Source organism: Ambystoma mexicanum, chromosome 3p (assembly GCF_040938575.1).
Source record: "Ambystoma mexicanum isolate Mex_15411 chromosome 3p, UKY_AmexF1_1, whole genome shotgun sequence".
Classification (NCBI taxonomy): domain Eukaryota; kingdom Metazoa; phylum Chordata; class Amphibia; order Caudata; family Ambystomatidae; genus Ambystoma; species Ambystoma mexicanum.
The window spans coordinates 776,088,035-776,111,655 of NC_090925.1; the positions used below are offsets into that span (position 1 = coordinate 776,088,035).

Genomic DNA, 23,621 nt, shown 5'->3' on the forward strand with positions numbered 1-23,621 from the left:
ATGGATAAGATCGCCACCATGCAGCTCTAGGCACATGTGGAGGCTTCGAAATCCCTTCACACACAACAGTCTGGCTTCCGCCCTGCTCACAGCACTGAGATGGCCATGCTAGACCTACAGACCAAAATGCTCAGCATTATTGACAAGGGTAAGACAGGTCTCCTCGTTCTCCTTGACCTCAGCACCGCATTTGACCTCCTCGACCATAACTTACTCCAGAATGCACTAAAAAAGACTACCAACTGCTCCGATGAAGCCATCTGCTGGATAATGTCTTTCTTAAAAAAATAGGATATCGAGGGTACATTGGGGGGACAAGTTTTCCCTGGAAAAGGAAATCCTCTGTGGAGTCCCTCAAGGGGCCAGCATGTCACCACTGTTATTCAACCTCTACCTCAGGTACCTATGCCTTGTCCTCGATCATATGAACACCTATTTTACAAACTATGCTGACGACACGCAGCTGGTGTTTGAGTTCAGTGGCAACTATCAGAAAGATAGTGAGCAACTTACCATGATCTACAACATCGTGGAGCAATGGATGGACTCCAATTGGATGTGCCTCAACGGAAAAAAAAACAGAGCTCATGATATTTGGCTCGTCCTCAGCCACAGCTAAACTATCCTCCTCCTACACGTCTTTCCAGATTAAAGATACACCCATACCGGATCTATGTAAGGTTAAAACCCTTGGTATGATGCTAGAAGCATCGCTTGGGGCAGATGCCCAAGTACAGTACATCAAAAAAACTCTGCCTACCACCTCAGACTAATAAAATCTATTAGACCCTTCATATCAGAGGACAACAGCACGACCATAGCCAAACCTAGCATCATGTTGCGCCTTGACCATGGCAACGCTCTAGTCCTTGGCGCCTTTAAACAGTGTCTGCAAAGGTGTCCAGTTAATATGTCGAATCCAGAATGTCCTTTTTTAATTTACATTTTTTGCTTTTGTGCGTTTAAAAAAGGGTTAAAAAAAGAGGGGTTGGGGGAACCCCCCCAAAAAAATTTTGCCCATTTTTGCATTCGACATTTCGACATTATGTAATTAGAAAATGTCACTATAAACCATCTGCAAAGCTACCAAGTTGTCCAGAATAATGTGGTAAGAATTGTTAAGCACAAAACTAGATCAGAGCACATCAGCAACTCCAGAAGGGAGCTACATTGGCTGAAAATCGAAGATAGGGTACACTTCAAGACCCTAACCATCGTGCACAGATGTTTTTACGGAAAAGCCCCGGTTTACCTAAGAACCAGGATTAAACCATATGTTCCAAGTAGAACACTGAGATCGTCCCACCTTGGTAAAATCTCAGTGGCCCCAAACAAACTTAAAAGCAGCCTAGGCAGATCCTTTCCGACCCTCGCAGCCAATCTTTGGAACAACCTGCCGGAACACAAATGTCTGGAAGCCAACTACATCCGTTTCCGCAAACTGGTGAAAACCCATATTTTCAAATAAATGACACCCTCAGTCTTTACCTAGTTTCAGAGTAAATCTATGTAAATCTATTTGATCGTCCCGTCTTCCTCGTCCAGTCACTGTTTGTCTGTTCTTGTGTTCTTGTATCTGCGCCCGAGGCTTGTGAGCTACCAGCGCATTATAAATATTAAATAAATAAATAAAATAAATGAAACCTCCGGATAAGGTAATACGCCGTATTGTCCCCACCATTGGAGCCTGAGACTACACATAGTTAAAGGGTACTCGGGATGTCCCCATCTTCTAATTGCTCTCTCCTTAGATATATTCTGTTTCTCTGGGTATTCTTAACCTACGAAGCCCACCAGGGAGGATTCTGACCACACATCCTTAGGACCATCCAGCCCGAGGACACGAGAGAAGTGACCACGCATCTATCTCACGAAAAGTGAGTCTACTAATTCACCTTATTTCGATCCTCGGGTCATGATGTCTTTTGTAACACATGGGGCTATCTACCCTTTTGGTATTGTTTTTAGCGAATTTGAAAGCATACATACATGCTTGTCTATTAACTAGGTACAAGGAAGGACGCATACGAGCCCCGACCACCATTACTCTCAATGGCTTCGCCCTCGAACACACTGACGCAGGTAATTATTAACCTACTGAGGTTTTGCACTCTCTTTAAGAGTTAGACTAGATAATCTAGGACTAGCACCTCACTCTAGCTTTTTGCTTTGTTTTATCTGATGGGGGAAGGAGGAATAGTAACTCATTGCTGATATCTTCACAAGCACCTGAGCGCAGTCTAGACACTTGTACAAAAACTGGGGTCTTACTCCTGATGAATGTTCCGGATTTCTTGCCACTGGTAACTGAAACATGTTGAGAGCGTAGACTAAGGACAATGCAGTGACAAATCGATGCAAAAGAACACAGTTTCATGTATACATTCTAGGTTTCTCATAGTGTATGAAAACCAGAAGACAACTGTGAATTTACTATTGATGTATGTCATGATACCCTGGCCACTAGAGTGGCTTTTTGTAAATGTGCTGGACCAATGAATGATCCATCTATGCTTGGGTCTTTTATCAAGGATTTGAGATGAATACATTTTTGATGTTGAATGTGTTTATGATGATTAAATTGGTTTTTAACTACTGAAAGAACCCCCGCCCCTTTCAGTTCTCCACCCGATCAGACCTGCCTCTGTCGCCTCTATTTCATAGTTAACCCTCACCCGGGACTAGATAGAGGTAGTACTCAAATATTTGTTTTAAAAAAATGCTGTGGTTTGACCCGGTATAGGTATGGCCCATTATACCATTTAAGGGGAGCGGGAGTTGCGGGGGTTTCCCCCACACCCCTTAAATGGTATAATGTGTCCGGGAGTTGCGGGGGTGTCCCCTGCATCCTTTACATGGATTGCGGCGCAAAAACCATGGCATTTTTGCCACAATAATTTGTAATCGCGGCAATATTTGCTGCGATTTTATCACATGGAACCATTCTAACATGGACTCAGTTTGGATGCATATATGCCACAGAACCTATGTAGAATATTACTATGTTAATCTGCTTCATTGTTCTCGGACAGTGTATGCTCTGTGAAAATTACAATTTTCATGTAGTTGGGTTGTGCTAAAAACTGCAAGAGTATCAGCAAAAGTAAAAGGGAATGTGACTTAAACTCATGTCTTTATCTTGCAGAAGCGGCAAGGGTGCATTGCATGCCCTCCATGCAAGACAGAGTATTTGGTACATAATGGTAAGCTTTTCTGTTTAGTTTGCAAAATACAGTTTACTGTGTAGCCAAGCAGAATTCAACATCTGTATACATCAGTATACCACATCACAAAAGTGAGGCAATCACTAGACAATTAGTATCTCCCTTGAAGTAGACCCCACAATTTGGTGTATTTGTTTATTTTTAAAGTGCCATATTACAATGTTGCTTAATTAGTTCTACAGTGAGGATGTAAGCGCAGAAATGTGAGGCCCTTTATATGTACAATGTGGACTGATGGCCATGGTGGGACGAGGGAGATGGGTTGTGGGGAAGAGGGTCACAGATGGGAGAGTGCACAGTTGTTAAGCAATTGTTCAGTTGTTTGCCAGGACTGACGTTTGGCAAACATTTGTTTGGTGATGGTAGAGAAAAGCTGTAATTGCAGCAAGCAAGAAAAGTTGTATTTTTAGCTATGTAATGAACTATAGGATAATTTGGCAGTTGGTTTCTGGGCAGCACTAGTGGATTGGAATGATGTGATGTTCCAGAGACAAGGATTGGCTACTGTCAAACAGTAACCCATGGAGAGGGTTGGGTAGTGCCGAGGCACTGATGAGACACTATTTTGAACTAACTGTAAGGTACAGAAGTTAGATCCTTATGACTATTAAACACAGCAATTGGCAGTTGTCGAGCTTGACGATGGACTTGCAGGGAACTTTTGTGCTGGGATACATGCTGCAGCCTCTTGAACCCTAGAGAGTAATTGACTGAGACACCTGCCAGCCTTGTAGAGGTGTGACGTACATCTTAGCAGCAGAAAGAATAACCACTCAGAAATGAGCACGTATATCTTTTTAATGTCATATGCACACATTTCTCTGCACTGGTTTGTGCACCACCCGTGCCCCTCTTTTTAATATACACACAAAATTAAGGAACATGAGCAAAACGCTAGGAGACTCAAGTTCTGAAAACAGCCACATGTATTTATGCAGATGTGTCTTAAAAATGTGCGACTGATGCTGCTATTCACCTCAAGAATAGAAGGATGTGATCATAGAGGACTGCTTACTACTTGCGTGATCTATTCTGGCGGGTCAGAAGAAGGACAGTAAAATGCCTAACTTTCCCTATATCTATGGGTGGTCCCTACCTATATTAACTAAGGTGCTCATTTTTCGGTCGTGAATGTCCAAAGAAACCAGTCTGCTGTCCAGACTACCCTAACTGACCCTACTACTAAGAGAAAAACAAACTTGGGTAAGGAGAGTGACTCCATTCTCCCCAGGGTACTGCTAGTATTAGTCTATACAATTTGTGGGTTGTATACAAATTGTTCGTATTACAACTGTTCGAATGACAATTGACCTTTTCACAATTGACCGAATTGTGAAGGTCAATTGTAACATACATGCGGGGGGGAAACCCCCGCCAACCCGCACCCAAACCCGCCCAAAACCATATATATAAAACACCTCGGTATTTCCTGGCAGCACGTTTTCTTTATTAATATAAATGCATCAGGAAAGGGAACCAAAAAAAAAATATATATATATATACAATTGTAAACGAACAATTTGGGTAATACCCAATTTGTGAATAGTATCTCGTGACTTCTTGTATTGGTCTCTTAAATTCCCCAAATGAGATGTTGCTCTTTCTTACCTCATCTTGAATCCCTTTTGGCTCTCTTAGTTGCTTTATACTTTTGGTCATAGACCTGCTTGTGCTTTTCGGACGGAATATAGTTTTCCTATGTCACTCTGGTTTTAGCTGGTGTATGTCTGTAGTCTCTGAGCCCTACCATTCACTCTCTTTAATGGTATTTTGTTATTTCCCCCTTTCCCATATGCTCTCTGGTTTCACAATGTTCAGGTCCATTCGTTTACGAAGTTAACTCTGTTTCATATTTTCCACTGTGACGAGTTAACTGGGTTTTATAATGTTCTCTTGGTTTACAATATTTGTCTCCATTTGCTTTCAAAGTTAAATCTATTGCATATCTTCTACTATGACGAGTGGGCTGTGTATTATAATGATTTTCTCCTGATACACAATCCTTTGCCTCCATTTGCTTTCAAAGCTAACTCTATTTCATGTTTTCTACTTTGACGAGTTGGCTGTACAACATATTCTCTGTAGTCTCCCCTGCACCTCCTTTCGCCCAGTTACCTTGTTTCATGGCCGCGAATATTGTCGGAGTGTTCTGATCCTGGCGTCTCTCCTTCCTGCTAGTTATCGTGGATTTGGTCTCCTCTCTGGCTTTCTTGTTGTTGGTCCCTCTCCCTCTCCCTCTCCCTCTCCCTCTCCCTCTCCCTCTCCCTCTCCCTCTCCCTCTCCCTCTCTCTCTCGCAGCGCTGTTGCGCTTGACTGCACTACACAGTACTTCTGAGTTGTTGGTGGTTGCTGCAACGTTCTTCAGACTCACGGTCCACCACAGATCTTTATCTGTAGTCTCACCACCACCTTTGCTTGGGCTCCCGCCCTGTCGGTTTCTCATGTCCTGGGTTTGCAGTGACTCGGACTTCCCGGATAGCAGCTGCAAGCAAGTTTGAAACTCCTCTCGTCCGGTGTAGTGCAGCTGCAAAACCTGCAACTACAATCCACTCTCTCGTCTTCTGTTTCTTGCTCCCCTCTCTTTAAATCAGGACGTCCACTTCAAAAGATGTGATTTCAGAGGAAATAATCCTTTTTCACCCAAGATAATGATATGAGTTTCTTCGACCCAGCTTTGATAATTCATATTTTTTTGTGTTTTTAATACATCACATGTAGGCCATGGTACGACTAGCCTGAGGGAATTCCTCATGAGCATGTCACTCTCTTGAGGGTTGCCTGCCTGGCCCCCCATGTGATCCTCATTTAGCCACCCCCAGGATCAGGATCCAGAAGCGGCTGCCCTCCCCAGGCCACATGGGGAGAGGATACCACTAAGAAAGGTGTGGTGACACCATGGGATACATCGCAGTCCTCAATTTCCCCAATAATGCCACTATAGGCATGGCATGATTTTTGTTGTAAGGTACAACCCACATGTGCAAACTTAAATTTAAATATTTAAATAAATAGTCATGTAGAGAGTCATTGAGTAACTTGTAAGTCACATGGGTCCTCTTTAGTTTGGTAAGTCAACCGCTTGAGTTCTGCTCAACAATACCTTCACTGCAAGCTTTGAAGACATTGTGGCTCCTCTGGGTGCATCGTGGATGTACAGGCGGGGGTGGTAAAAGGTTTAATGCCAAACAAATTATGTCAAATGGGGATAGTGCTGTACCAAGCAAACCCAGTTTGGCCGTATGAGATGATGGGCTCAAAGGTGTCTCTTGACATACATTGGCCAATATGAAAGATGATTAACTCCTTATCTTAAATATGCTTTCCCGGGAAACATAGCATGCCTATCAAAACTCACCCCTACTGTGAGGGGTCAGAAATGAAAGCCGGACATAGTTGTCCTGTTTTTGTAATAAAAACTTTTATCCAAATGAAAATGGGTTGGGGGAAATGCCTCTCTGACCCTATTCTAAAGAGGAGTTTCCCTACCTAAAAACTAAGGATCTGTCTGTCAGGATGTCTATAACTGAATAGCTGTCATTGTGTCCAAACATCCTATCCTGACCCTCGCACTACAAACGCAACAATAAAGTGTGAAAGGTAATGTCTTCAACCTGATATTGGTAAGAAGTGTTCACAGCTGAAAATAAGAATAGCTCCAACGGAAATGTTCTCCAAAGTGAAAGACCTTGGATCCAGAGGGTGGTTCCCTTCCTCTGGATTCTTAAATGGGGTGGCCATCCACTTTTACTAACAGTTCCTTTGTGCCTCTTCCTGTTTGGCAACAAGTTCTGTAACAGTCTTTCTTTAACACATGCTTTTCCTTAGTCTAGAAAACACTGTCCTTTTTTAGTATTCCTTGTTGCTTTGTAAATCGCATGGTATACTCCCCAACCAGGAATCTTTATGCAATTCCAACTATCTGGTGTACTCTCCTGCCAGGTCTTCTCTTGGGTTTAAATTGACTGGTATGCTTCTTGTCCCAGGACTTTTTATGTGATTCAATTGCCTGGTAACCTTCCCTTGCCTGGACTTAATATGTGTTTCACAGTTCCTCTGTATCACCAAAACTACATATACCATTCTTGGCTTGGTATATCGGTCTGTGGTAATGTCCGTTTAGACTTTGCCCCAAGCTTGCATCTCATGCATCTCTATCTCATTGGGACTTGAATCTGTACATTGCCTTTTCTACATTCAAACAATCTTCTTGTAGTTTCTGTATTAGCAATCTCATAACATTCAAATTGTTGTTGGTGAGGTTGCCAGAATGCCACGGGGTCCCCACTCGTTTTGGCTGGGCTCACCGTTTCCCTCCAGTGTCTCTGGTCCTGTTTGTGGTTCTGCGGCGTGGCTCTGCCGCTCGCTTCCCACTCTGGATTGTGCAGACGTTCTTCCAGCTTCCTTAGCAGCTCCGCAGTCACATGCCTGCTGCCCTCCAGGTCCCGTTATCGGGGTGCAAAATTAAGATTCAGTGAGCAGGAGCTAAACCAGCTTCTGGTTGTCGGGCATCGCCCAGTAGGTAGGAGCTACCGCTAGGGACCAGGAGAAAAGTACCCAGCGCACAGCAAATCTCTCTTCCACATGAGATGCACACTTTAACTTTTTGTTCCTTTTGTAGAATTCATTATGTTTTAATGTGTACTAGATGTGCTCTAAATCATATTTCCAAGCATTTACAAATACCCAACAGTTAATGTCACTTATGCATGTTTGTAAGGCACCAACTTGCCTTGGGAGCCAAAAGTTGCTCCTGGTAGCTCTTGGTTTTAGGCTATCCAGGCTCTCCTAGGCTAGAAGTGGGAGCTTCCAATTCCCCCTCCATTTCAAACCCTACAGTACGGAGAAGGCTGCCTTTTCGACCTGCCAAGCGCCTAGTAACGCTCTTGCGTCGCTAAGGCATATCCTGCTCACACACTGTTTCTCCTTCTGCCTCAATGGAATCCTCTGCTCCGCCACACCGGTATGTGCCTCGCTCACTCGAAAGCCTCTGCATAGGAACCATTGTCTTCTCCTGCACTGCCACACTTAGTAGTGAGGTTGCCAGCTTTAAATGACACGCGCACAGGTAATTTCTAGTCTACACATTGAGTTTCGGGCTCCTGTTACCTTGCACCAACTCCTTCATCCTCCTCGTCTCAGTGCTTAAGTAATTATGGGAGTTGGGAGTCCATGGGTGTCATTGGACTTATAGTATTTAGCTAGTTTTTCTCTGTGGTTTTACATGCAAGAATATTTTCACATAAAGGTATATCGGAAGAAAAAAGGGTTTTGTTGGAGCTTTGTGTGTCTAGGTCATAGATGAGGGTTTGACCTAAAGAATACTGAGAACAGTTTTCATTACTTACTCTACAAGGGGGAACAAACACATGGCACTAGACCATTAAGGTTTTGTGGTTTAGAGGGTCTTCTTCATGGGAAAGGGGGGGGGAATAACCAGGCTTGTCATCTGGATCGATCCAGTCCTTAATTGGAAGATGGAACCCAGTGTGACAAACACCATTGATCTACAACCTGTCATAGCCACAACCCCAGATGGACACGCTTTGGTAATGGATATAACGGGTCAAATTCTCGATCTCGGTTATTCGGGAAATTCATTAACTAGCACTTGCATGGGAGACTAGATAATGCACTTCTAATCGTTGCAGGGGATTTTAATATGAAATTGGAACCCTTGCAAGAGCTTAATGGAATATGGGAAGACCAAGACGAGGCCTGGAATGTTTCTGCCCCTAGTAGCCCAACACCCTAAGGATTCTGCATGACCTCGAGCTAAGAGCATGTAATGGGCGTCTTCCTAGTGACCAACCAGCCAGCAATACATTCATGGGATCTAAGGGTTGAACACTGATTGAATACATCTTTATATCAGCTGAGGTCTGGAAGAAAATTGCTAAATTTGAGGTTTTGGAAAAGTACGAAACGACCATAGGCCTTTAAGGGTTCTTATGATGGGCTCCCTGCCTAGACCAATTTGGACACATAATGGCCCATAACTGGCCATGCCTGCAGGGGCATTAGATGGGCAAAACTGGACCAGAGTAACTTCAGACCTTGCCTCTTTGCGGTAGTGTTGCCCGATATTGAGAATATCTGTCCTGAGGGAGCCTAAAATGGGGAGATTATCCAGGAAATTACTGAAAACATCATCCCTTTTGTAGCCTATCACAGCCATCGAGTTAAGCATAAGGCATTGATTAAGTCTGAGTGTCATGATCAAGAATGTACCTTTGCAAAGCACGGCCTGGTGGCTGTATTGGAACAGGGACCGCTATTTGATAGGATCTACTTCGCACAAAGTTCTCAGTACAAGAAGGTCACAATAACTGAATAAAAAAATGTGCCTTATTCTTAAATGGGAGCACCTTGCAGCTGCTTTGGATAGTGGGGATAGCGTCGCTTTTTGGGAATTTGTGTCGGGTATAGAGATTAAAGGGGATGTTGGCTTGTAGAGCAGTATTTCAGCTGAGGCTTGGCTAAACAATTTTTTTGCTTTATATGGAGGCGGACTGGATTCCGAAGCCCAGGGGGAAGCATGTTTACCACGCCCGGCCGTAGAGAATGGGCTATCATTCAGTATGCAGATGTGGAATTCTCCAACACGCAGCAGGGCCAGGCAAGGTGCCAATAGACATCTATACAGAGGAATCCTTGGTCTGGGCGCCGGTCCCTAGGAAACTTTGTAAAGAATGTGCTAATACTAACTCGATTCCTGGCATCTAGCAGAGACAGGGCCTCATCACGACTTGGGCGGTAACGCTGGCGGTATTAGCCCTACCGCCGAACTCCCTGGCGCTAATAGCGCCGGATCACGAGTTCGGCGGTAATGTTAATCCCCATTCAGCCCATTCGGGAATGCCCCATTCCCCATTGGGCTCAATGGGGAAATTTCGCACCAATAGCGCCGGCGGATTTCCCGGCGGCGGTATGAGCGTGAATTTTCCGCAGATTTCCCCCCAGCTAAGAGCTGGGGTGAAATCCGACGAAGTCCTGATTTGGCGGACCCTTAAATCCGGCGGTAATAGCGCTACCGCTGAATTTAAGGGTTACCGCCAAAGTCGTGATGAGGCCCATAGTGCCCATTTGCAAAAAATGGGGGGGAAAGGAGCAGCCGGCAAATTACTGTCCTATATCTCTGCTGGACAGTTCAGGTAAACTAATTTCCAAAGCTTTTGAAGCACGTGCAGTCCTCAGCCAGTGAAAATGAGATCATCAACACTTTACAGGCGGACTTTCAGTGCAGAAAGGGCGCTGTTAACTAGAGCTTCCGCCTTTTTGTCCTCATCAGAAGTATGCTGTCCTTTGGGTGGGTGGGTGCGGGTGTGGAATTGAATTGTGTGCCACTTTCGTGGGCCGGAGGACATCATTCGACTGTGTTCTGTGAGATCTCCTCTGGCAAGTCTGGTAAACATTATTCAGTCTCTGTATGGGAATGACAAAGCGGTTGTCCGAGTCGGGTTGGGAGTAGAGGTTACTACCCAGCTGGATGTGACCAAAGGAGTCTGACAAGGGTGTGTTCTGGCCCCTGTGGGGGGTGGGGGGGGATGGAGGGTGTGTATGTGTGTCTATGTCTATATTTAATTTTCACACCTGGGACCAACTCCAAGAAATTTTGCCTCCTAAATAATGTTGCCGAACAGCAAGGATATCCTTAAAATTTCCAGTTTTATTTTGACATGCAGTCATATAAAAGAAGAGAGAAACGTGGTACAATGCGTTTCGTAGCACATCCGCTACTTGTTCACGTACATGTGACACAATACACAGTAATACTTTAAAACACTTCTACATAGTCTCTATGGTTTCCTTCTTCTGTAGTCCTTTTTCCATTGCCGCTGTTTAAAATTAAACATGCAACCTCAGGACTGCAAAATGCGGTGGCCATTTTGTAAAAGGTTTTCTATGATGTATAGTGGGATCTAAGCAGAGTTAAAATGTACAATGCATATTTGTTGTGCTATATCGCATGGAAAACTGCAAAGCTTTATCATATATTGCCAGTTGCAATTTCAAGGCAAGCCCTGTTAAGACAAATTATATTTTATTTAAAATAATTTAGGATGAATGATTTTATCCAGCACTGAAAACTAAGTCATTCTACTGGCAAAGAGCATATCAAATTTGCCCAAAGTAGACTTGCAAAAAAAGTGCGTAATGCACATAGCCCGTTTGTCTACCATTCTACAATCAAAATGTTGATACATGATGCCAGTAAGAGGCAAAGCAGGATATTAACACAATTATGATGTCAACCAATTTAAGCCCATGTTACATGGCTTTTTTGTCAATAAATTGCATATGCTTGGACCCACATTCGATAAAGTGTCTAGTGTTTTACACTAAAGGGCGAGAGTGCATTTCCTTAAAACAGACGTTCGACAAAAGTGTCAGTCATGTAGACTAAAATGCAATGTGCCATCAAGTTTGAGCAGCCATTATTTTTTTGGTTGTAAAGTGCCTAGTGCTTTACAATAAAGTGCATAATAGCTCTAACTCATTGAGACAACAATCCTGCATACAGATAATATTGCATGATAGTGCATGAAAGTTTTAAAGTACACTGCAAAATATTTCTTTAGAACCTTATTGCACATAACTCAAATAAATACATAGAAAAACAGAAGCAGATTTTGGAAAAAGAATGTTTGAACACAGAAAGGAAGAGACACCAAAGAAAATTAAGCATTTCATATTCTAAATAAGGGTGCTGTGTTCAGTCTATATCGCCATTGCCAATAATTATTAATGTGTGCACCACCATCCATTTAGTATTCATATTTGTTGTATATTCCATACAAATTGAATTTTCTAGAGAATACTGATGATCATACTGAAAGAAAGCTCCAGGAGAAATTTATAAAAGTGGAATAACCAACTGCATAGATTAGTCAGATAAAGAGACCAATGAATTAATATGCACAAAGAAAGAAAAAAGAAGGAAGGAAAAGGGACAAAAAGATAATAATGGCATTAATAGCAACTAGGATTAGAGACCATCGGAATCAAAGATACAAAGATCATCGTTTTTTTTTCTCTTCTCTCACTTATTAGACTTATTGAGCTTTGTAGAGCGGAGCATAGGTTTTTCACAACTTTATGGTCCTAAAAAGGTATAGATCTCTTCGTCTAAATTGTGTCCTTTTGGGTTTTTTCGTTTCTGGGTCTAAAACTAATTTGGTTTCCATCTGACGCAGTTCAAGTTCACGATTGCCACCAAGAGGATTTTCCTTGATTTGATATAGCCCGAAAAAATCTTAGACTCTCGACCTTGCCCTCGTGCAAATCTCTGAAATATATGGCCATAGGATAGGATGGATCAAAGTTTCTTTTTTTAAAAAATCTTTCTGATGTATTGTAAAATTCTCAATTACAATTTGCCAATGGTACTGCCCATGTACCATAAATGTCACGGGCATATAAGAGCGTATACTACAAATTCTGTATTGCATGTCAGTTTCGTCTTTAATTCTACTGTGTGCCCTAATGTGGGAGGTTGATAATTCGTTTTGTTCAGGGCATGCTTACAGGCCTTACATTTGGTGCATTTGTAAAAGCCGGTGCAGCTCACATTTAGCCAAGGACAGACATTCAAGGTTTTTGTTGTTGGAGGCATGAAGCTGCAACTATTGAATCTTTCATGGATGTTGATTTTCTAAAGGTTATGCTCACACGTTCACCCAGGAGTGGAAATAAAGCGTCATCTAATTGTAGCACATGCCAATGATGATTCATAATCTTGTGTGTGATGCTTGAGTGGGTACCATATGTGAGGATTAATCTGATCTTTATCTTCTTCAGTTTCTATTGAAATTCTGTCAGTTGGCAATAGAGTAGCTCGATTTACATTAGGAGCTTTATATATAGTCATTAACGCCCTGCTTGCGGAAGGCAGGAATTCCCCCAAACTGGACCAAAATACATACCCCGCTCTTTTCTTCTCGGATTACGCTGTGATTCTGTCCACTACCCCTACAGGGCTGAGGGCATCCGTCATGCTTGTTGGCAAAGACTTTTATTTATATATAAAAGTTTATATATAAAAGTAAAGAAAAACCTATCTTGCCCTATTTCTAGCAGGGGTTACCATACCTCAACAAAAAGACTAGGGAACCTGTCAGGATGTCCAATAAAATAAAATGTCCACCGTCCTATGTCCAAACCCATTTCCTTCCCTTACACTCTAGTTAAGGGAAAAAATGTGTATCCTCTTGATCCAGATGGAGGCTTCTCTAGTTCTGGATGTCCATTCAATGTTCAGTTCTTGGTGAGGAAATGCAATGAGTTGTTCTTGACGTTTTTGGCTATAAACTTTTATTGAAACACTAAAAGGGGTTGGAAAAGCCTTGCTATCCCTGATTCAGGAGGTTTTCCATACATCAACGAAAAATAAGGGCTCTGTCCTTTGTCAAGATGCCCAAGCAAAAATATGTTGTGTCTGAAATCCTATTCTGGCCCTTGCGCTCTAAAACTAACTCTAAGATGCAATGGGTATTGTGTCTGCCTTTTAAAAAGTGCATACATGTTCAAATCCAACACAAAGGTATAAGATTTGTGCTGGTATATACTGGCTCAATTCATGGTCTTTCGGTTATTTCAATTTTATTATACTAGTTACTGTGATGGCGTTATTTTAGATCAAATTAGGAACTGATTTTAGATTAACTAAAATGGTGTTTTTAAAACGCAGGACTTATTTTGATTTCTTCAGTTAGTATATTTTTAATATAGTTTGTGCTGCTACAATGTCTTATAACTTCAAAACTTGAAGCTATGCGAATGAACTACAGATCCCATACTGTCCACGTGTCTGTTTATTTCAGAGTCGGGCACTTCAGAACCAGTATGTGCCGGTTAATGTCCGGGAAGTGTTACTGTCTAATACACAGTTGCTTTTTGCTCCTGTTTCTCCTGGTACGTGATCTTTATTAAAACCTTTTTTAAAAATCATTTATCTGAAACAATGACATTGCGTTGTGCTCTCCTTGCTGCCATTCGGAGGAATCGCTGTGCTAGATTAGCTGCTACATCATGTGACTCATTCCAGGTGCAAAGATAAATGTGCCTGCTGGTCCTCTTATTAGCTCATAACGACATACTGGCCATCATTTAGTTTGTATCTCAGCAGGCCATGATGTGAAAAGTCATACAATTTCCAGTTAAAAATGAACTTCCTTTAATACCTGTTTCGCATAGTCTGTCCCTTCTGTCGACTGCACCAGCAACATTGCAATTTGTTTTGTTAAATACTTGTTCTATGGTGTGTCATGCTACTGAATTAGCTGATTTTATTCTTAAGTCAAAACTTGATGCGATTGCCATCACAGAAACCTGGCTCCAGAAAGAAGCATTACATGCTACTCAGATTGTGACTCCCAATGGTTATATCCTTCATAATGTTCGTTCTGGATCAAGAGGCGGTGGAGTAGCACTAATTTCTAATTGGTTATTTATAACGTGCTTAATACCCGGAGGTTTCTAAAGCGCAGACCCAGGGATCGAACCTGTGTTCACCATGTCGTTTTGCTTCCAATGTGAGCGCGTTGCCCCTGAGCGATCATCCCGAGATTTTCAGAGAACGTCTGATCATTTTTTAATCTGACATTCTAGAGTTGGATCATTGTGAATCTATAGTAATAAAGTCACATTTTAATCCTAGTACTACGCTTACAATCATATTATTGTATAGACCACCTATTCAGACACCGCAATTGAGGAACTGTTAGCCTCCCTTGGGGCTGCTTTATCTTTTCTTCTGCTTGGGAGATTTTAAATTACGGGCAAATAATCCCTTAGATCAAGTTGCCTTATCACTCTTGAGACCCTTGGTTATCAACAGCATGCTAAAACTGCCACTTACTGTGGGGGGAATACCCTGGAATGGCTCATGCCAAAAACCAGGCTATCTCGCCCGTAGGTTTGCAAAGCTGTATTTGGTCGGATAATTTTTTCTGCTCTGCTTTATGTTAAGAGGTAGGGAAAGATAAAGGTTGGGTCTTCGCCACAAAACTCTGTCAAGGAACACCCGGAAAGTCGCACAGCATTTGATTTGCTAGTTATCAACTATCGAGAAGGACATATCTCTTGCAAACTTTACTAGTCAGCTTAGAGCTATTACTAATGATGCCTTTGATACTTTAGCACCCCTTAGTTGCATTGGTCAGAGAAAAATGAAATGACAAAACCTGTGGTTTACACCTGAAGGTTCTATCTGCTACGAAGGTCAAACGTAGGGCCGAACGTAGCTGGAGGAAACATCCCTATGACTCCACTCTTCGTGTTTATAAGGATGCAGTAAAGTAAATATATTATACATAGTTGGCGTGACACAAGAGCCTTGTGGGACACTGCATGCTGTTTGGATTGGGTCCGCCGATGCCAATGTGGATAAAACTCTCATTGTTCTATTGTCGAGGAATGACTGAAACCAATCTATGGCCTCGCTCGAGAAGTGGGCAGCCGAAGCTAGGTGTTTGCATAAAACTGCATGGTCCACCAGATCAAAGGCCGCCGACACGTTGAGGAGAAGCAGCATAGCGGTGTTACCCTTGTCATTAAGCTTGTCAATTTGTGTCTTGAGGTCAATAAAGGCCGTCTCCATACCATGTTGTGGTCTAAAACCGGATTGTCGGCAGCCCAGGAGCTGGTTGGCTTCAAGATAGTTTTGAATTTGTAGTTGGTGGTGTTGGCCGGGTCTAGAGTTTGTTTCTTGAGAAGAGCTAAAACCCATGACTCTTTTGTTGATTGGGACAGTATTGGTTGAGAAGGAGGCATTAATTAATTTTGAGATGAAGGGGGCCAAGTCTCTTTCAGCATCCTTGATTAGTTGGGCAGGGCAATTGTCACTAGGGGTGTCACGGTATGGATTTATGGACGGTGTGATAACCTTCTAGCCAAGTAACGGTATACCACGGTTATCATGGTATGGCACACATGTTAAAGTAACCTTAATTAATACTTTGTGACCATTTTTGACTTTTCTTAACAGACTTAACCCACAAAAAAGAAGTTGTCTTTGTATATAAATGTTCTAGTAGAAGTGACAAAAGTGGGCAATTGTTAATTGGGAAAACCAAACTCCCTTCTTCATTTACTGAGTGCACTTTGGCTGCACTGAGTGCATAGCAAAAACTGACTGAACATATCACCAGGGTAAAGAAGCCTTGTTCCTACGCTGGACAAATGTCTGGATGAGGGTATAGGTATGCATGAACTTCAACCCTTTCTATTGAAGTAGACCCTGTAGCCTTTGTGGACCCTGTTAAGCTTTCAAAGAAAGCTTATAGCATTGTTTAAGTGGTCATTTAGGGTTTCAGCTCCACAACTAGGCTGCTTTTCTTTGTTCTGCAGTTAACATCCCTTGATTATCTACACACCACAAAATCAAGGCACAGGCTGAGCTATGTCACTTCAAATGTACATTTGGTGGACAAAGATAAATTGCTCCAAAAGGTGATCAATAATCAGACCATTTTCACCCTACTTTCAGTTCGTTGGTGTGGTGCGGCAGTGATACATTTGGAGATTATTCAAATTCAATGATAAAACCAGGGACTTCACCCATTGTAGTATGCATTAGAAAACACGTTCTCCATTATAATCTGTTACAATCTAAAATGTAATGTATATAATCCATAATAATTTACAAACCACACAGATGCCTTATGTTGCACTGAATGAACTAGTTCCTTCTCATTCCTTACAATGTATTGTTTTTGTCATGAGGGATGTGCTTCAGGGATACAAAACTGTGCCACTGGAAACTGTTTGTACCCAAAAAACATAGTTAACATTTTCTCACTGCCCTTTTGAATTTGAAAATCTAACACTACGTCTAATATATGCAGGCTGCTTTTTCCACCTGTAGGGAATGGGGCTCCCCAAATAAAATTTTGAAATGGGCAAGCATGCATCTTCAACCAGATCTGCAGGTACCCATAACAAAACAGCTTGTAAATGGATATTTCCTGGCAATCTCTCTGTCATCCCAAAAGTGGGGCCAAAGAAACTATGAACACGTGCAAACATTTTAAATGTTTGGTTCATGTTCAGTCACCCCCTAAGCCCCTGTGAAAACCGGGACATGGGACATGTTCTATTTACTAAAATGGTTCGGGACCTTGTGCAATTGCATACTTCTCTTTTTGGGATGGGCTGCATGCCTCGAAAGTAGGCTATAGGCTTAACAGCACTTTAGAAATGTTTTCAAAATGCAGATGGTTGCCATGTAAAGGGAACAAACAACATAGCTCATGTTTGCGTATAAAGCCGCCTTTTTCAGTATGATTGGACTTTTCTGATGGGTGTAAACTGATAGCATGCAGGTCTGAGCCCTCCACATAGTTTGGCAAGCAGAAGCAAAGAACTATCCTTCTTAAGTTTGTCGACCATGGGCCTCTCGTAACCTATATGTAGCACTTTAGTCTGCAGTGTCCACACTCCAAACCTTGCAGACAGTGGCGAGACTCGCTGCAATTGCATTTGCCAAAACAAAGCAGCTTGGCCCCTGACCACGACTCGGCTTTTGCAAAGTGGGCTGCAGGACAGGAGTTAATGTGTTCTTCTGTGGAGTGTTCAAAGGGCCTGGACCAAATTGATAGCTTTATGATCCTACGTCTCCTTGCATGGCTGATTCGGAGGGAAGAACCAAAGAGTATGATAACTCAAAAAGTCAAAATATGGTAGCTTGGCCACGACACTGGGAGAGCTAAACTGGGTCTTTCATGACTATTATCAGAATCTTTACAAAAGTGAGGGTACTGTGAATACTAGCGATATGACCAGTGGTGGACTGGGAGCCAAAAGAAGCACTGGAAATAATTTTTAAAGTGGCCCAATATTAACGTTTTCAGCGAGCCCAAGCCTTTTCCTATGAGAAAAATTGAAAATAAAATAGATAACCACACAAAAAAGGCCCAGGGTGCAGAGGCCTACCGGGACATCTCCAGAGTCCATCCCTGGATATGACTGAGGTGCTAGGACAGGCTTCTTTACTAGGGTTGAGCGAGGCAGCTGCGAAAGCCATGGAGGAACCAGTCACAGAAAGCAAGATTAAGCTAGCGATAGAATCTCTTGGGGGCGGGAAAAGACCGGGAGGGGATGGCTTCTTGGCAGAATTGTACAAAACATTTTCGTACGTACTGGATCCCAAGCTACGGCAACTCTGATTCTACTTTTCAGAAGGGATGCCTTCCCATATCCACGAGGGAGGCAATTATAATGATAATACTGAAGCCAGGGTAGGAACCTCGACGATACGCGTCATATCGCCTGATCTCATTGTTAAACTTAGACACTTAAAAACTGGGTTCAGTGATGGCCAATAGGCTACTGAAGGAAACCTCACATCTGGTCCATCAAGATCAATGTGGCTTTGTGTGTGGAAGAAACCTGACCATGAACCTACAGAGGCTAGAGAGGGTGCAAGATGTGGAGGAGGAACTGTCTGTGGCTTCCCTGGACGCAGTCAAGGCTTTTGACTCGTTAGAATGGGAATGGCCTATTAAGGTCTTGAAAACTATGGTATAGGTCCAAATATGATGAAGTGTATCTGATTGTTATATCCGGAGCCACTAGTGAGACTACGGACTGGTAGGGATATTATAGCCAGATGGCAACTGCAGAGGGGACTCGACAAGGGTGCTCCCTATACCCATACTGTTTGCCCTGGCGCTGGAGCCCCTAGCGAATATATTTAGGAAACAATTTAAAGACACGGGCATACTGATAGATGGACAACCACACATGATTTTACTGCATACGGATGATGCCCTTTTGTATGTGCAGAACCCATGATTGCATTTTCCCTAATGCTTCAGGCAATGGAACATCTCGGCAATTTGTCGGGATTTCGACATATGGAGAAATCGCCGTTTTTTCCTTTAGGCAGTTTTTGAGGGAAAGCAGCAGGCGACTTGCAGCAGGTGGGATTGTGGCGGGAAACAGACTCCTTCAGGTATCTAGGCATACAGATTCACCACACTGGGGCAGATACGTTCCAATACAATGTGGGTAGGGCACTAACTAGTTTGGAGGATGGATTAGTGTTCTGGTCCAGACTCCCTCCGTCCCCAATGGGTATGGTAGAGATTTATAAAATGATCGCCCTGTTTAGATTACTATACCTATTTATCAACATCCCATAGATGATCAGACCACCCCTTTTTTAAAGCGCTTGATGGCAAGATATGAGAATTCTTATGGGCGTGGGCAACATAGGGTGGCACTTAGTACACTACGTAGGAAATATTAAGATGGGGACTCGCCCTCCCTGTCTTCTAGTTATCTATCTTGGCGTTTCGGCTCCAACATGCTAGCAGGTGAGATATCAGAGATGAAGGAGCTGATAGGCTGCCAATAGGGGAACACCTGAGATACTATATGGGGATGGAATTCCTCTGGAGAGAGGTGGAAAGATGACATGCATCCTGCATAACATGGGTGTTCCATCAGGTATGAAAAGGAATATGCGCAAAATTACGAACGTGCAAGGGCACAGTCCTGACATAGCTGAGGGCGGACGCCAAGAGAGCAGCAACAATTGGGGAAATTGGTGGTTCCAGATGTACTGCTGCAGCTTGCCAGGGATTAGGAGACCTATTTGAAAATGGGAATCTGATGCACTTCAGAGTGGGCCAAGAAATGTCAAATGCCCTCTGGGCAATTCCTGAATTTTGCGAGACTGGTGAAGGTCCTAACGACCAAGTGGAACTCTCTACCAGAGGAACCCCCAGCCACCCGAATTCACCATGGTATACTGACCATAGGCTCTGACAGACCTGCAGTATCACGCTTATACATAGCACTGCAAGATAGTGAAACCCTGCCGCATTTGAAGGGGAAGTGGGAAAGGAATATGGTAGAGGTTTTTGAGGAAAAGGCATGGTCCAAAATATGCTTGTGCATTAGTAAGGAGTCTAGGAACGCCCCATTTTCAAACTGATCCAATTCCATATTTTACACATAGTCTACATGACCGCACCCGCCCTCCCCCTCCCACGCTGGTATCTGGCACATGGGTTGGGAGTGCCCAATAATGCAGGACTTCTGGCATAAAGTGATTACTGAAATATTTATTAGGGGGACAATTTCATTGCTCACCCAAGATCTGTTTGTTGGTTGTCTTACCAGAAGGGGAAAAAAGAGCACGTACAAAGAAGAAAGCTGCCTTTTTGCTATTGTTACCTAGGGGCCGAATAGACATCTCCTGGAAATGTTGAAGAAATGGCTGCAGGATTTGCAGAGATGGCTGGCAGCGGTCAAGAAACTGATTTTAGAAGAGCAAGGGAGGCGGGTGTAAAAACGATCTGGAACGGCAATGTGGCACACTCCTTAATGCTTTACAAACCTCCCCCCGATGGCTTACCACCCGATAATATGTGAGGACACTGACACTGGAGAGATGCTTTATGTTGCAACGGGACCCACTCATACAATCAGGCGCAGACACCGGGCATGTCATCACCTTACTTTATTCTTGTACATACTGGTTTCCTCCTCTCCCCCCCCCCCTTCCTCCCACCCCTCCCTTTCCCATTTGTGCTTTCACTTTCCCCTTAAAGGGGCAGGTGTCCTTTGCCACTGTAACACCCCCCCTTGCTTATGAAAGTTCAGTGCCTACATTTCTTCAATGAGGCAGGTGGGCTTCCTTGAGATTCGTTGGGGTCGACCGGGCGGGTTGCCTGTCTAGTTGTCTGGTGTCTGCGGTGGGGGGTCCTCGGGTGGTTCAGCAAGTGCCTCTTGGGTCTCGGGCCCTTCCTCTTAGAAGGCTGTGTCTTCTTCCGGGTCCTCTTGGAACATCTTGCGAAAGAATGAGGCGTTCTTCCTTATTTCCCCTTGGTCTCCCATGGCGGTGATCATTGGCCCCTTGATTCCCGTCACCACCAGGGGCTGCAGTCGGTATCGGGAGTCGGTCTTCCGGTTCTGTGCTTGTCTGACTAGCATGATCTTGCCTACAGGGATTTGGGGTTCTCTGGCTCCGTTTCTGGTCGGCCCACTCCTTGGCTTTCTTCCTTTTCTCTGCCGCTTGCATTTGTATTTCTGCGTCTTCAGGAACTGACCTTTTGGATGTTGGGGCGTAGGGTCGCCCTCCATTGAAAGATGTGGGCTTGAGATCGCCGTAAGGGATATGTCTCGATGAGCGCTTCATAGGTTCTCTGGTTCATTACGTTGACCATTGCACCTGCGTTAATAAGAAACAGTGTGTTGGTCCCTCCTAGATGGACTGTCACTCAGGACACTGCGCTGTCATCAGATGAGTCAGATATGAGCCGGACGTATTCTCTACTGTACCGGTCGTATTCTGGATATTGCTCCATCCCTGCCGGTTGCTCTTCAACCGGAGGGTTCTCGTATGGGTCTCGGGCATTGAATTCCCTTCTCGGGTCTTCCTCTGGGATAGGCTGCCTTTGCTAGATTTGTTCCGGGTTGTTGTATGTTTCATTTGCCGTCTCCATTTGCAGGTTTTCTACTGCTCGGATGAATCCGGGGTGCGTGGTGTTCCTGGTAATGTTGTTTCTGGTATTGTCCTTCTCGGGGTATGGTCGCATGTTGAGTGGTCTTGGCGGTTCTCATCGTCTGTTTGGTGCCAACTGGGTCGGAGGCCTGTAGGCTTGCAGGTGTGGTGTTCTTTCTCGACACATGCTGTGGAAATGGTTTTCCTGGCCGCACCTCATACACATCTGGCCGATCGCCGGGCACTGTCCTTTGTGGGGAAATTCGAATCCGCATCGGTAGCACTGTCTCTCGGGTTGGGTTCGAGGTGCCTGGTTCCAGGAGTCTTGTTGGGACGGAGTACCGAACTGGCGGGCCTGCCCTTGTGGGTTGTTCGTGATTGCTGCTATGGTATCCAGTTTCTTTGGGCTTTCGATGTTGGCAGCTTGGACATCAACGCGTTCATAAACCCTTGCCAGTTCTGCTATCTCTTGCAAGGGAAGGGGCTTCTTTAGTAAGTGTTTCCGAAACTGTGAAGACAGCCCTCCTTCCTATTACTCTTAGCCGGATGGCCTTGTTGTCATTAAAATTTGCGAAGTCATAGTATGTTATTTTCCTTTGTAGGCGTCTGATGAACTGTCCAATTGTTTCATGAGGTGCCTGGGTGCACTGGTTGAATGTGTATCTTTCGTAGTCCCTATTTGGTAGCACCACTAGGTGGCTGTTGATTGCAGTGATGAGTAGCGGGTAGGTGGTTCTTTCTTGAGCAGGGATGGTTTTGATGACACTCTTGATGTCCTTTCCGATGAGGTTGGTGAAGATGTCCAGCTTGTTTCGGGTGTCCTGATTGCCCACAGCTCTCATGAACTCTTCAAATTCATCCATCCGTTCCTGCCATCTCTGACCTTGGTTTTCCTGTGGCTCGAGTGTGAAGGGATTCGGACAGCGCAAAAATGATATTGGGTTCGTGGGTGTTACTCCTGCTGGAGGTGGTATGGCACCATCTGCTGCCGCGCTTCCTGATTGCGACATGCTTGGTTGAGGTGATTGGGTTTCTCAGTTTCTGATGTTGCTGCTTCTCTGGACTTGTGTTTTGGATCTCGGTTGCAGGCGGGAGGGCTAGTTTTTGCTTTGTAGTGGGTTGATGGTCTGTAGATAGCCCTTTCCTTGGTGTAATTCTCGCTGTCTAGTGGCTTATGTGGGCTTATGAATTTCCCTTGCTTCATACGTGATCCTCACTTTCTAGTGGTTTCCTTTGGGTACCTTGTGCGACCTGCCTCTTCATGTGGCATGTTCCACTGCTTGATTCCGACCCTGGGCCTCCTCCGTACCCTGTTGCAGCTGTTGGTGGTCGGCGCGCTACGTCAACCGTGGTTCTTCTGTTTCCTTCCTTCGTTGCAGCCCTCCTCGCCGCCAGCACTGCTAGACGTCCTCTTTTCGGGTGGATCTTCTCTCTGCTGGCCATCCTCCTGCAGTCTGGAGCCTCCTCTGGACGGTCCTACACGCCGGCAGCACTGCTGTGCCTTTCTTTCCCTCCGGAGCCTTCTTGGGCGGTCCTCCTCAACGGCATCGCAGCTGGGCTTGTCTCTTCCTCCGGAGCCTTTATGCACGGTCCTCCTCACCAGCATTGCAGCTGGGCTTGTCTCTCCCTCCAGGGCCTTCCGGCGCGGTCCTCTTTACCGGCGGCACAGCTCGTCCTGCTGCTCATCCAACAGTGCCGAGTTACAACCCTGGAACCTCCACCTTGGTCTTCCTCCTTTGGTCCAGGCCATGCACGTCCCCTCCTCACGGGACAGTGGCGTGGGCTCCCGTTCGTCGCTAGTTATGTTGCAACGGTCAATCAGGCGTAGACACCGGGCACGTCTTCACCTTACTTGATTCTTGTACATACTGGTGTCCTCCTCTTTCCCCCCCTCTCTTCCTCCTGCCCCTCCCTTTCCCGTTTGTGCTTTCGCTTTCCCCTTAAGG

General features: G+C 44.3%; 1 protein-coding gene across 2 annotated transcripts in view; it reads left to right on the plus strand.

Annotated features, from left to right (window-relative positions):
* PPIL3 (peptidylprolyl isomerase like 3) overlaps nt 1-23,621 on the plus strand; it is a 293,216-nt gene that overhangs the window by 77,800 nt on the left and 191,795 nt on the right. The window contains exons 2-3 of one of the 2 annotated variants that reach the window (XM_069651736.1): nt 3,146-3,203; nt 14,045-14,135. In XM_069651736.1, the coding sequence (XP_069507837.1) occupies nt 14,067-14,135 (69 nt within the window). In that variant the 5' untranslated portion in view covers nt 3,146-3,203; nt 14,045-14,066. The remainder of the gene's footprint in view (nt 1-3,145; nt 3,204-14,044; nt 14,136-23,621) is intronic. The other variant, XM_069651737.1, reaches the window with a different exon arrangement.